The following is a 14,154-nucleotide window of genomic DNA, read 5'->3' on the forward strand; positions in this document are numbered from 1 at the left end:
AAGTATAAGAAATATCTCATGTCCAGGATATAAAAGGGACTATGAAAGGAAATCAGTCGAAAAAGGAGCCACACACATATACACCATGGAACACTATGCAGCCATAAAAAAGGATGAGTTCATGTCCTTTGTAGGGACATGGATGCAGCTGGAAACGATCATTCTCAGCAAACTATCACAAGAACAGAAAACCAAACACCGCATGTTCTCACTCATAGGTGGGAATTGAAGAATGAGATCACTTGGACACAGGAAGGGGAACATCACACACCGGGGCCTGTCGTGGGGTGGGGGGACGGGGGAGGGATAGCATTAGGAGACATACCTAATGTAAATGACGAGTTAATGGGTGCAGTACACCAACATGGCACATGTATACATATGTAACAAACCTGCACGTTGTGCACATGTACCTTAGAACTTAAAGTATAATTAAAAAAAAAGAAACAGGAGCCACAAATAATCAGATAAATTAGCTGCATTGTGTACATGGACAATTTTAAGGGACAATTGTAATTACTCTAGTGGAAATCTAGCCTCTCTAAAATTCAGTATCTAATACTAGATGGTTTATCTTTTCACAAAGAATTTCTGACTATATACATTTAATTTTTTATTTTACTTGAAACATTCTGACAAGCAACAGACAAACTGAAATTACAGAATAGTCAATGAATACATTGAGGGCATATAACACATACTGGAAATGAAGGCTCTGATAAAGTACAGTTAAAGCTTGGAAATGACAGGAGTTTAGAAATAAAAAATTACAGAAGACAAGAGACATTAAAGCTGTCATAACTTTTCAAGAGTAAAGAAAACAACTGTATAGAAAACTAAATTAATTTTAAAGTGTAATTTTTCTTCCCTAAAATGTTTCCTACACGAATAACAATGATAGAGTAAATCTGTGAGAATGAAAAGAATTTAAGAGTTAGAAGGGACTGCAGTTATCACATCATCTCATCCACTCCATTTTAGAGATGAGGAAACAGAAGCCCAATGAGTAGCTTTGCCTGGACAAAAAATACTTCAAGTTTTACATATTTCCAGATTATACATTTAAATTAATCACCATTTCATTAGGTATACTGCCATCTGGCCAGATACTAACTAAAAGAGATCACGTTTTTGGGATCTAAGCTCTGAACACAGCTGTCACTTTGTAGATTTTTGCAAAAAGAACATATAAAAGGTAAAAGACAATACTTTCTTTAAAATGTGAATGCCTCAATTGAGTTTCAGAATACCATTCATTATTAGAAAATTATTCTATACAGCAGGTAAACTGTAATCACTAACTTAAAAAAAGTGCTAACACATTTATAAGAAATTAGAAGTTTTTATAGCCCTTAAGCATCTGTGCCATTTAAAAATGGAATGATTTATACACACAATCAAAACACTCTTGCAGTATATTCTTATTTCCTAAAGCCGCCTTTAATGAATATATAATGTTAATAATCTGATATGACCTTTTAATATTTTCTAGCTATGGTTTTATAATTTGGGGGTGAAATACACCAAAATTTTAGTCTGAGAGAGGCCAAAATTTACCAGTGCCTCCTGTTGTCTTTGGCTCCTTAACACAGCTGCATCAGTTGCTTTTTTTTACTACACATAAAATAACTGACATAAAATCAATTTAACAACATGTAATGAGTGCCTGTTATATGCAAGGCATTTAAGTTGTTTGGCTGGCCATAATCGGGTCACATTTAAGGTTTGTTACTTCAATTCCAAATAACGTGGTAATACATTATTCCAGAACTTTTTGGAACCTGGTGGCCCGTTTTCTACAAGTTGTTTTGACTGCACTGGCATTTTGGACCTCTGCTCTTTCCCATTTCCCTGTGTGTTAGTAATTGACTTTTTTTGATATGTTTTATGTTTGCCATATTTCACAGATCCTTTCGTTTTGCTCACTTTTTTGTACTCTTCTCCATTCTGCCTTTCCTGCCTTTCATTCTCTTCTTCGCCTGTCTCCTGGTACTTCCCCTCTTCTTCCTCCTCCTCTTCTGTTCCTCCTGTTTTCTTCCCCTTCCCCCTCCTTTTCCCTTTCTTCCCCTTCCTCCTCTCCTTCCTCTTCCTCTCCTTCCACCTCCCCTTCCTCCTCCCCTTCTAACTCCCCTTCCTCCTCCCCTTCCACCTCCCCTTCCTCCTCTTCTCCCTCCCCTTCTTCCTCTCCCTCTCCTTCTTCCTCCCCTTCTTCTTCCCCTTCCCCCTCTCCTTCCTCCTCTTCCCCCTCCCCTTCTCCTTCCTCTTCCCCTTCTCCTTCCTCCTCCCCTTCCCCTTCTCCTTCCTCCTCTTCCCCCTCCCCTTCTACTTCCTCCTCTTCCCCCTCCCCTTCTCCTTCCTCCTCTTCCCCCTCCCCTTCTCCTTCCTCTTCCCCTTCTCCTTCCTCCTCCCCTTCCTCCTCTTCCCCCTCCCCTTCCTCTTCCTCCCCATCCTCCTCCCCTTCTCCTTCCTCCCCTTCCTCCTCCTCTTCTCCTTCCTCCCTTTCCTCCTCCTCTTCCCCTTCCTCCTCTTCTCCCTCCCCTTCTCCTTCCTCTTCTTCCCCCTCCCCTTCTCCTTCCTCCCCTTCCTCCTCCCCTTTCCCTTCTCCTTCCTCCTCTTCCCCCTCTTCTCTTTCTTCCTCCTCCCCTTTCCCTTCTCCTTCCTCCTCTTTCCCCTCCTCTTCTCCTTCTTCCTCCTCCCCTTTCCCTTCTCCTTCCTCCTCTTCCCCCTCCTCTTCTCCTTCTTCCTCTTCCTTCTCCCCTTCTCCTTCTTCCTCTTCCCCCTTCCCTTCCTCCTTTTCCCCCTCTCCTTTCCCCTCCTCTACTTCCCCTCCCTCCTCTTTTTGCTCCCCTTCTCCCTCTGTTTCCTCCTCTTCCCCTTCTCCTTGGTCTCCTTCCTCCTCTCCTTTCTCCTCCTTCCCCGCTCTTTCCTCCTTTTCCCTCTCTCCTTCTTCCACCTCTCCTTCCTCCTTTTCACCTTCTCCCTCCACTGCTTCCCCTTCTCCTTCCTCTTTCCCTTCTCCCTCCTTCTCCTCCTCTTTCTCTTCTTCCTCTTCTCTGTCTTCCTCCTCTTCTTCTCCTTCTCCATGCTCCTCCTCCCCTTCTCCCTCCTCCATCTCTTGGTTTCTTTCCTTCTGATGGCCTTGCTCCCTCTCCTTTTGCTCCTGCTCTTTCCCATCCCTCTTCTCCCATTCCTCCTCCTCTGCTAGGTCCTTCTCTCCCTCTCCCGGCCTCGCCATTTCTCCTCCACCCTTGTCTTTCTCCCCCTTCTCCTCCCTCTCCTCACCTTGCCAGTGTTCTGCTCCTGAACTACCCTCCTCACAGGTTCCATCCCCTCTACCTTCAGGCCCATCCTCTGCTTCTCCTGCTGACTTTGCCTTGCCTTCACTCACCTCTGCTTTGTCTGTAAGGTCATCTGATAGGATCTCTGTTTCCTCCTGTCTTCCTCCATGCACCTTCACATTTTCCTCATTTGCTTCTACCTCTTGCTCCTCTATTCCATTTCCTTTTGAATCCTCTGCTCCTTCCTTCTCCTCTGGGATCTCTGACAAGCAATCACATTTAAAATCATACTTTGCTATGGATTTGGATATTATGGGTTTAGTCTCTTTTTCATTTCCTTGTTCAATCAATTTCCTGCCATACCATATGTTTTGGTCAGTTTCCACTTCATCATCCTCTTTCTCTCCACTACTAAATTCGATTGCCTCCGGCTGCTGGAATCCATCAGCTATACCCTGCTGACTCTCACTTGCACCTTCCATGTAACGTCTGGCTTTTCTACTGATTCTCTTTCACTGTCAAAGATCACATCTTGCTTGCAACTTTCCCTTTTCTTAACAAAATCTTTATTTTCTTCACTCTCAGTATTCACACCTCTATCTGGTAAGTTGCCAAAGAAAGAACTCATATTTTTTGTGCTCTTTTCCCTGTTTCTTAAATCCTTCATACCTGCTATTTCTGCCAGTTTAGTTTCCTTCTCACTGACTATTTCTTCTGCTTCTGATTCCTTCTGACTGTGTCCTCCATCACTTTCCTTTTCTATTTCCTTGGCATCAAGTTGATCAACACCATTATTATTTTCATGTCTAAATACCTCTTTTTGTAAACCCTCTCCATCAGTGTCAGCCTGAGGTCCCACCTGGCCTGAGTCATTACCTAGTCCCTCATCTGAAAATGCTTCGATAGGCGTAGCTGGCTGCGTCATGAAAATCCCTCGCGACGCATGTTGCTCACGTGCTTTCCCTTCTTTCACTTCTGACATTTCTTCATATTCATCACCGTCATCGCTTTCAGTAAGAGCTGTATGCTGCATCAGTTCCCCAGCTGTTTGTTGTTTCTGGAATTTTTTTGAAGTAATTATCATAGTCATACTACTATTAGTTTACAAGGACACCTTATCTCCTTTAAATACTGCCAAGATTTTACATTTTTATAAGTCTAGGAGAATAAAAATAGCAAATTTGACCAGATAGTTTGCTGAAGTTTTGTTTTCTTTAAGGATCATTTGTGCCACTCTCTAGTCTGTGATACATCTAATTTTGATTTAGTAACATGTATCTGTGTTTAATTTTCAACTCGTACTACCTGCCTTAATTTTGCCATTAATCACAATACCATCAATATTATTTATTCTCTGCCTCTTTTCTCAATCCGAATCAATCCTTACATAAAACTTCGAGATTAATTTTGCAAGATGCTATTAAACAATGTACACTTCTTGGCCTGGCACAGTGGCTCACACCTGTAATCTCAGCACTTTAAGAGGCCGAAGCAGGTGGATCACCTGAAGTCAGGAGTTCAAGACTAGCCTGGCCAACATGGTGAAAACCTGTCTCTACTAAAAGTACAAAAATTAGCTGGGAGTGGTGGCACATGCCTGTAATCCCAGCTACTCGGGAGGCTGAGGCAGGAGAACTGCTTGAACTCGGCAGGCGGAGGTTGCAGTGAGCCAAGACTGTGCCACTGGACTCCAGCCTGGGCAACAAGAGCGAAACTCCATCTCAAAGAAAAAAAAGTACGCTTTTCTTGTACATAGTACAGCTTAGTATATTTTTCCCACTTTCCCGATCATCTCTCATTTTCAAATTTTTTTTCTTGCGACAGAGTTTCATTCTGTCACCTAGGTTGGAGCTCAGTGGCATGATCTCAGCTTACTGCAGCCTCTGCCTCCTGGGTCCCAGTGATTTTCTCACCTCAGCCTCGTGAGTAGCTGGGACTATGGGTGCGCGCCACCACACCCAGCTAATTTTTGTATTTTTAGTAGAGAGATGAGGTTTTACCATGATGGCCAGGCTGGTCTCGAACTCCTGACCTCAAGTGATCTGCCCATCTTGGCCACCCAAAGTGCTGGGATTACAGGCATGAGCCACCACGCCAGGTCTAATTTTCAAATTTTCATTTGTCTTTTGAGTCCACAAAATTCACAAAATAAATAAAAATGTAAAATTTGAAAAAAATGACTAGTTCACTCCTAGAACTGAAGAAACTGCACATGAAATGTTTTTTATCTATAAACTAAATAATAACGAATATATTTTTCTTTTCTAAACAAAACCTTCATAGGCGCTTTCAAATTTTTGACCTTCTTCCTTGTACTGATTATATTCTTTAATTATAATAATTTCTATAAATGAAAGAACACTAAGAGGAAAGACTATTAAGTGTAAAATGTAAGATTTGTATAAAAACTATGAAATCAAACACTGACATTTGAATAATGTATTAACAATATAAAAGTAATTTCCTGCTGGACCAAATAAGGCAAAACCAAATTGCTGATCTAAATTCTACAAACAAGCTAATGGATGCAAATATCTAATGAATTTGGGTCTCTGGATAGTAAAAACTCACTAATTCAAATTGTATAAACTGTGATGATTAGGCCTAGGAAGAGGTTCCTACTGTGCCAAAGAGATTATTAAAACATGACAAGTTAAAAATTAACAAGTTAATACACAGAAATAGTATAATAAATCTTTTATCATTTACTAAAGTAGGCCTGGTAGGGCCTACACTTAAAAGGACTATAGAAAGTATAAAATATATGTCAGCTTAAAAGCAATTGCTTTCCGTTTCTGGTTGTTCTTGGTCTTGCTCTTTAAAAAGTCACGATTCTTTTAAGAGCCCTAAGAGAGGAAGGCCCGGTTGCCAGAACTGATTTCTAAAGGCACATGCCTTTCTTTCCCTAGCACAATAAAGCAGCCCAGAAGACAGAGAGCCTGGAGTCTAAGGGAAGAGGAAGGAAAGAAACAAGAAAGGTGTCTGCTTGGAAGTATAGTCAGTCAAAAATCAGTCAATATTCATTGAGCTTCTACAACTGTGTTCGAACAGCTCTCCCATATTCAAAGGAATGCTGTTATTCACCATGCCTTTCAGTATTACAGATAGAATGAATGAGGACTAGTTCTAAATTTTAACAATTTAGCATGATTCTCCTGCACTTCAGTGACTTCAATGTTAAGAGTTTTAAATTTGAAAACATGTCAAAGACACTACAAATAGAAATTAAATATTTTTTTTATAGTCTTCTTCCCTCAATTTACATTTCTCCAATTTATTTTCCTAATCCTCAAATCCCTCATTCATTCATCACACTAGTCCTTAAAGCCAGGAAAAGCAAAGGATTTCAGGGCAGGCCTTTATCTCTCTACGGTTGTGAAAACCACAGCCTATTCCCTTCTTTTGCTATTTGTTATTCATTAAAAGTCTCTCTTTCCTACCCATGAATAGTCTCTAATTTCCAAATGTTTAATCTTATTTTTATGCTATCAATTTCTTGATAAATTAAAGCCCAACCAAATATTGGGAAAGGTTATCCAAGATTTTCACTAAAATCACAAAATTGTAAAGCTAAAAAAGATATTAATATCATTCAGTAAAGTCAGCATAGTAATTCATTCAAAGTCATACTCAACCAAAGTCAGAGAGCCACCCTATCAATAAATGGTAGTCTTTTCCTACACATAAGAACTGCAATCATAACCTATGGCTTGACAGAAGGAAAAGTATGGCTAGTATAACTTAAGTTAGTGATCCCAAAGAGCAAATTTCAGCAATAAAATGCTTCCACTCTTGTTTCTTTACAGAAAATACATAACATCAGAACACGGCAAAATGGAGGCTATCTACATTGTATCCCTCTGTCTTTTAAATTCTAAAGTAAGTAAATGCTTACGTTTCTTGTGTTCTTTCCAAAAACCATCCAAAAAATTAACTTAAACTGCTCTTACCAACAATAATAAAAATAAATCTCCATATTATACCTTTTGTTTCTGAACTGGTGATAATTTTAATGACTTTTCATTGGAATTCAGGCTCATAATGTGTGTCTGAAATAAATAAAAAATATATATTATAAAAAGAATACAGTATATATACTATGTGTTTGTACTATATATATAGTACAAATTTTATATATATGTGTGCATATATACATATATAATGAAGGGAAAACAGTTCAGATAGTAATAGAATCCACTCTCAATTGCCATACTAATAATGTGAGGATCAAAACAAATTTTATATGTGAATTATATCTCAATATAGTTGGTTAAAAATAACAAACAAAATAAGAAACAAGAAAGTGGTTTTCATGCATATAAGAGTATAGGAAGTATACACACATTCACATACACAATGAACTAAAATTCAAACTCATATTTAGATAAACAGATAGGAAATCATTACCATATTCAAGATATCAGTAGTTTCTCCAAGGCTTTCTACGGTTGAAGAATTATCTATCTCTGCTTCTTTGGTCATTTCATCTAGAAAATAATCTGAATGATTAAATGGGAAAAAGGAAATCCAGATTTCAACAGAAAAGTAAAAGGCCACTGGAGAGAAAACAGAAATTATTCTATAATATAAAGTGTAGGTATAATTTTACTAAAAGTCCTTTAGCCTCATGTCAGGGAAACTGAAAAGAATTCATTCACAGTGACACAGGTTTTAAAATCTTTGTGAAAGTTTAAAAATGTTGACACCAATTAGATTACAATTGTTTCATTCATATGAACAGGCAAACACTATTCCTTTGGGATAAATAACTACCCAGGTATCGAGCACTGTAATAGCTAGTCCTAAGAAGGGCCCCAACGACTTACATCCTCCTGGTGTTCATCCTCTTGTGTAGTTCCCTTGCACATTATACCAGGTTGGTCTGTATGTGCACAGCCAGTAAAATAAAGCAGACGTACCTGTGATAGCATTATAGCTTCTGTTTTGGTTATACACATGTATGCACCCTTGTGCTCGCTCTCTTGCTCTCTCTCTCTCCCCCTCCACCCCTGGCTACATACATGTACTCTCTCTCTTTCTCTCCAATCACTTGCTCTGTAGGAGTCCATGTTGTGAGCATCTCAAGGAAGTGAGGCCTCCTGCCAATGGCCATGTGAATGAGCTTGGAAGTGGATCTTCCAGCCTCAGTCAAGCCTTCAGATAACTGCAACCCCATCTGACAGTGTGACTGCAACCCTATGAAAGAACCTGGGCCAGAACCACCCAGCTAAGCTCCTGCTGGACTCCTGACTCTCAGAAACTGTGTGAAATAATAAATGCTTTTTGTTTTAACCTGCTAAGTTTTAGGGTCATTTTTAAAATGTAGCAACAGATAACTAGTATAAATACCTAGAACCTTTCACAGAAAACTGCAAGGTTATTACATCATAAAGTAGATAATTAAAAGTCATAGGCTCTACTTGACTTTACATTTTTCTCAATTTCTCACTATGCCTTCATTGATCACTGATACATTTGGAAGTAGCTCCGTAATGAAGTCTTCACTAAAAAATGACAATCCACACTGATCCCTCCCCTTTAAATCCACTGAATTGAATGAGCAAATAATCATTTGGTATTTATTCCATGTGCGGTAATATGCAGAATAGCAACCTAAGTAATTGCTAATTCTTTTTTATTTTTTATCATCTATATTTAAGGTATAAAACAGATGTTTTGATATACATATAGTAATAAGTTTATTAAGTATTAGGAATTACAATTTTGTTGTTTGTTGTTAAAAAATTTTAACTGCCATGAAGTTATAGTCTATGAGAAATTACATCCGTATGTTGGGAAGCAGGAAAAGTTTCACTATGGAGGTACATAGAAGGATAAGTAGAATTCTGAGAGGCAGAGATGGAGGTGTAAGGGGAAGACAATGAAGCCCATTCCTAATAAAGCAGCAGAACAGCAGTCTGAGCAAATGAGCAGAGGAAAGGAGTTTGTCTTGAAGGCTTACCAAGTGCCAGAAACACATGCTTTTATATATGTTACACTGACCCTATGACAACAAGGAAGGTTAAGTATTATATTCTCATTTTGTAAATGAAGAAATTAAGTTTCAGTGACTGTTGGTGTCCAGTGTCAATCTTAGGTGTGTCTGACTCCACAGCCCTTGTTCTTTCCACTAAGTTAGACTGAAGAGATCAGTCTGATCAAAATTAAGAATCAGCAAACTTTTCTCTAAAAGGCCATATAGTAAACATCTTAGGCTTCCTGGGCCATATGGTCTCTGTCCTAACTAACCTATGACATTGTAGCAGAAAGCAGCCATAGACAATACATAAAGGAATGGGTATGGCTCGGTTCCAATAAAACTTTATTTGTAAAAACAAGTGGCCAGCTAGATTTGGCCCAAGAGCCACTGTTTGTAGACTATCATAATACATTACTACCATAAAACTACCTATTACCAAATGAAGATTGTAAGGAAAAGACTATTGAGAGATAAAGCTAGAATTGGGAATTAGATAGGAAAATTAACACTTATTTTCATAATTAGGAATTCACTGAAGACACTGGAGCACATGTAAACTGAATTGCACCTGAGGAAGATCACTGTGGAAAGTGTTACGCAGGACAGATTGGAGAGAGCAGAGAATATAGGTTTGGAAAATACATAGCAGATTATTTAAACTGATGGCCTTGCCTCAGATTTGACTGAGAAAACAGAAGTCATCATATCTGATCCACTTGATCTCCTCACCAACAAACATACACAACTACCTATATTGGTACCCAAGTTCTCATTTGCCTGTTAAAATGTAGGATGTGTTTTTCCTGTTACCAAAGACCACTCTCTATGCTGGCCCCTCCTGTTTTGCAAGAGCTTTACAACTTTGGTTATACTTTCTCTCCTCTGTGCTATCTCCCTCTCCAGGACTACTGGCTCATTCATTACCATACAAATGTGCTCCAATATTTTCTATTGAGCCCACATCCCCCTCTAGCTGCCAGACCATTTCTCTGCTCCACTTCATTGGCAAATACACAAACGAATTATCTGCTCATCTTATCTCCTCTTCATTTCCTCATTTCCCATTCATAACTGACTCTTAACACTCCGGCTTCTTCCCTGATCTTCCCCTAGAACTACTCTTGTCAAGGTCACCAGTAAACTCCATTATACCAAATCCACTGGATACTTCTTAGAGCTATTTTCCCTTGATCTTTGAGCAGTACTTTGCATTCACGACACTACACTGTCCTAATTTCCCACCTCCTGCCTTACTGGCTGACAAAGCTGAGGAAGGCTTCTTTGCCAGCTCTTCCTTCTCTACCTCTCAAATATTAGACGTTCTTAGGGCTGCATTCTGGGCCCTCTTCTCTTCTGACTCGACTCTCTAGCAGGTGATTTCACCAACATCCATGGATTTTATTATTATTTTAAATAGAGAGAGGGGGTCTTGCTATGTTGCCCAGGCTGGTCTCAAACTCCTAACTTCAAGCAATCCTCCCACCTCAGCCTCTCAAAATACTGGCATTATAGGCATAAGTTACCATGCCCATCTCTTTTAAATACCATCTCTATGTTGATGGCTTCCAAATGTATATTTCTAGTCCAGGGCTCTCTTCTGAACTTTAGGCTTGTGTTTCAACAATCAGCTTGATATTTCTACTTGGATGCCTCACAGATATCCAAGGCTTGGTTCTTAATTTTATTCCTCAAATGTGTCAAGCTTCCTCTTGCTTAGGAATCATCCTTGATTCCTCACTTTAATTCACACCTATGTGTGGTGCATTCATAAGTTTAGCAAGTCCGGTTGGTTTTCATGTCTATAATGTATTTCACATCATCCCTCTTCTCTTTTCTTTTTCTTTTCTCCATCTACGCTGCAAACACCTTGGTCCATACATTATCACCTCTTGCAAAGGGCTCACAAGTACTCTTCCTATTTCTAGTCTGGCCTCTGTATAATCTATATGGAGGTAGAAGTGATCATAATCATCTTAAAGTGGAAATAGGACTGGAATACATTAGTCTACTGCTTAAAATCTTTTAATGACTTTCTATTGCACTTAAGAAAAACATTCATATCAAGTAGGTCTTCATGGCCTATAAAACCATAAATAATTTTTCACTGTCTCTTTCTCCAATACCGCTTTGTCTTACCATTTCTCTCACTTTCTAGCCCCACTGGTTGTCTTTTTCTTCTTAACTGCCTCCAAACTTTTGCCTATATTATTTTCTTTGCCTATATTATTTTCTTTGCCTGAAATACATCTATTCTCCTTGTGTAGCCATCCCTTTCTTATCCTTTAGCTTAAATGACACCTCCTTAGTAAGACGTATCCTGATATACTTTTCCTCCATTATAAAGACTGAAGTCTGTGAATGATTTAGAAAATGTCACAGTATATGTTAGACACAACTTTCAAAATAAGTTTTATTAAGAAGAGAGTGTTAGCAGTCACAAGAAGACAAGAAGAGATGGCATTTCCTTTTGATCTAGCTACAAAATCATGCATATTTTCACATTCAAATCTCTGGGACTGAGAAACAATTTTCTCTAAACCATAAATGTCTTTTCTCCTTGTACACACTACATACTGCTTGTCAGAATCTACTACTTTTTCCATGTCCAGGGCTGAAGAGTACCATTAGACACTGATTCTTATTTCAAAAGAAAACATACAAAAGTTGTGGGTCAGGTGCAATAAATCAGCTCATTACTAAGGTCCTAGTTAGATATAATATCCCATTCCCATAGCCCACAATTCTTACCTGAGTTCCCAATCCTATATTACCTCAACCCTTTGCCTAGCTTCCGGATCTCAAAGATACAAAAATTATCTGTTTCTAGACCCTGATTCTTAGTCCCTGATGACAGGTTTATCTTCTTAATTTCAAATTTACTGCTTACTTTCTGATCTCCTGGTCCTGGTTTCTTGTCCTACCCCTATCAAATAGAGAAGTATGTTGGTTATTACACATAAAACTGCTATGAATCTTCAAAAAAATAAATATGTTTTGAAACTTCCAGTAATTTTCAGAAAAGGAATGTCTCCTTCAAAAATTATTTGCCATTTACTTCAAAAAATATATGTCATTGGAACAATAATTTTAAAACACACGAGAATCCCTAAATTTAATTAAGAGAGAATATTCCCTCTTTAGACATCCTGCAGTAACATACAGACACTCCTAAGATACACAAATATCTGTAAAGAAAATTAGTTAGAATAGGTATAGCATAGTGAAAGAGCTGGGATTACAACTTAAAACGTGAAATCTGTATCTAACAGGTAGTGAGGTAAAGGTATTAATATTAATCATAACAACATTTACTGAGGTGTTTCTAGAGGTGCTGGGCTCAATGCTAATTATTTTATATGCCTGATCTCACTGAATCCTCTCAATCACTCTCTGAAGTCAGTATTATTAAATCAATTTCAAAGCCAAGGAAACTGAGGCTTAGAGAGGTTAAGTAACTTTCCCAAAGTCAGTCACACAGCTAGTAAATGTCAAAATTGGCATTTGACCCCAGATCAATTTAACTCCATATTCCATGCTCTTCACCATTATGTTATACTGCTTAAATATAGAATTTCACATAGATCCAGAAGACCTGCATTCAAATTCTGACCACTTCATGTATAAGCTGAGTGACCTTGAGCAAGTCACTTGATCTCTCCAAGCCTTGCTTTTCTCATCTCTGAAATGAGGACTGTAACTCCCTCCTAAGTTCATCGAGTGGTGTCAGGGTTTAAAGGGGATACAGTTAAGGAAGGTGCTATGACTGTTACCCACTGCTCTATAAAGATATGCTGCTGTGGTTACATGGCAGTCTTGGGGCACCGATGGTGCTTTCTATTTGTAAGGATATTCCTGGATTTGAGTTCAAATGAGGGATGTTAGGCTCTAACCAGGGAGAGAACAATTTAAATAACTGGAGAAAACATCTTAAGATAAACATAAAAACAGGAATAAAAGGCACATTTATCCTGAGAGCAGACAGAGTAGCAAATGTTACCTGGTTCCTCTGGGCGCATGAGGTCCTGTTCAGATAAGACGCTCGGTAGGAGGTTACTCTCAGAACAACGTGCAAAGACCGAATTGGGGGGAAAACAAGCAGAAAGGCCAAGAGTCCCTTCTATTGGAGGTAGTGTCCTCATCATTGAAATAGAATCTGGAGACCTCTCCTTTAAAATAAGCAGGTTAAACAAACTATTAAATGATGTTATAGATTTAATATTGATATAAACCTTCCTAAAAGTTGCAAAAATATTTAAGAGAAAGAGTTCAAAGTATGCCAACACTCCACAGCATTTACTTCTCAATTCCCAAAGGCTCAAAAACATTTTGTTCTGTTGTCTCTGTATCTTAGTTGCTCTAAATTTCAATTTGGAAGCTTTATTTTTCACATAACGGGGGAAAAGTGTGTGTGCATTTTCTCCACACTCCCTAAGAAACAAAAAATTACTTAGAAGATGTAAATTAACAACAACTACAAAACACTGATGGGGTATTTGTCAACTTTTCCATATATGCTTTTTCAAACAAAACACCAGATTTAACCTTTTTACTTCAAAAGAAATATGTTGGCTATTACAAATAAAACTGCTAGGAACCTTCAAAAAAACATGTTTTGAAACTTAGAGTAATTTTCAAAAAAAGGAATGTCACCTTCAAAAATTATTTACCATTTACTTTAAAAAACATATGTGCCATTGGGGCGGGGCTTGATGGCTCACGCCTGTAATCCCAGCATACTAGGAGGCCGAAGCTGGTGGATCACTTTAGGTCAGGAGTTCGAAACCAGCCTTGGTGAAACCCCGTCTCTCCTAAAAAGACGGGGTTTTTGGTGAAACCCCGTCTCTCCTAAAAATACAAAAAAATTAGCCGGGCATGGTGGTGCGCGCCTGTAGTCCC

General features: G+C 38.7%; 1 protein-coding gene across 1 annotated transcript in view; it reads right to left on the reverse strand.

Annotated features, from left to right (window-relative positions):
- Window positions 1-600: 600 nt before the first annotated feature.
- LOC119622874 (X-linked retinitis pigmentosa GTPase regulator-like) overlaps window positions 601-14,154 on the reverse strand; it is a 43,699-nt gene continuing 30,145 nt past the window's right edge. The window contains 6 exon segments of the mRNA XM_073018840.1: window positions 601-2,020; window positions 2,022-3,540; window positions 4,155-4,335; window positions 7,262-7,327; window positions 7,686-7,777; window positions 13,256-13,424. Coding sequence (XP_072874941.1) covers window positions 1,729-2,020; window positions 2,022-3,540; window positions 4,155-4,335; window positions 7,262-7,327; window positions 7,686-7,777; window positions 13,256-13,424 — 2,319 coding nt within the window. The 3' untranslated portion in view covers window positions 601-1,728.

This window comes from Chlorocebus sabaeus, chromosome 9, assembly GCF_047675955.1.
Source record: "Chlorocebus sabaeus isolate Y175 chromosome 9, mChlSab1.0.hap1, whole genome shotgun sequence".
NCBI lineage: Eukaryota > Metazoa > Chordata > Mammalia > Primates > Cercopithecidae > Chlorocebus > Chlorocebus sabaeus.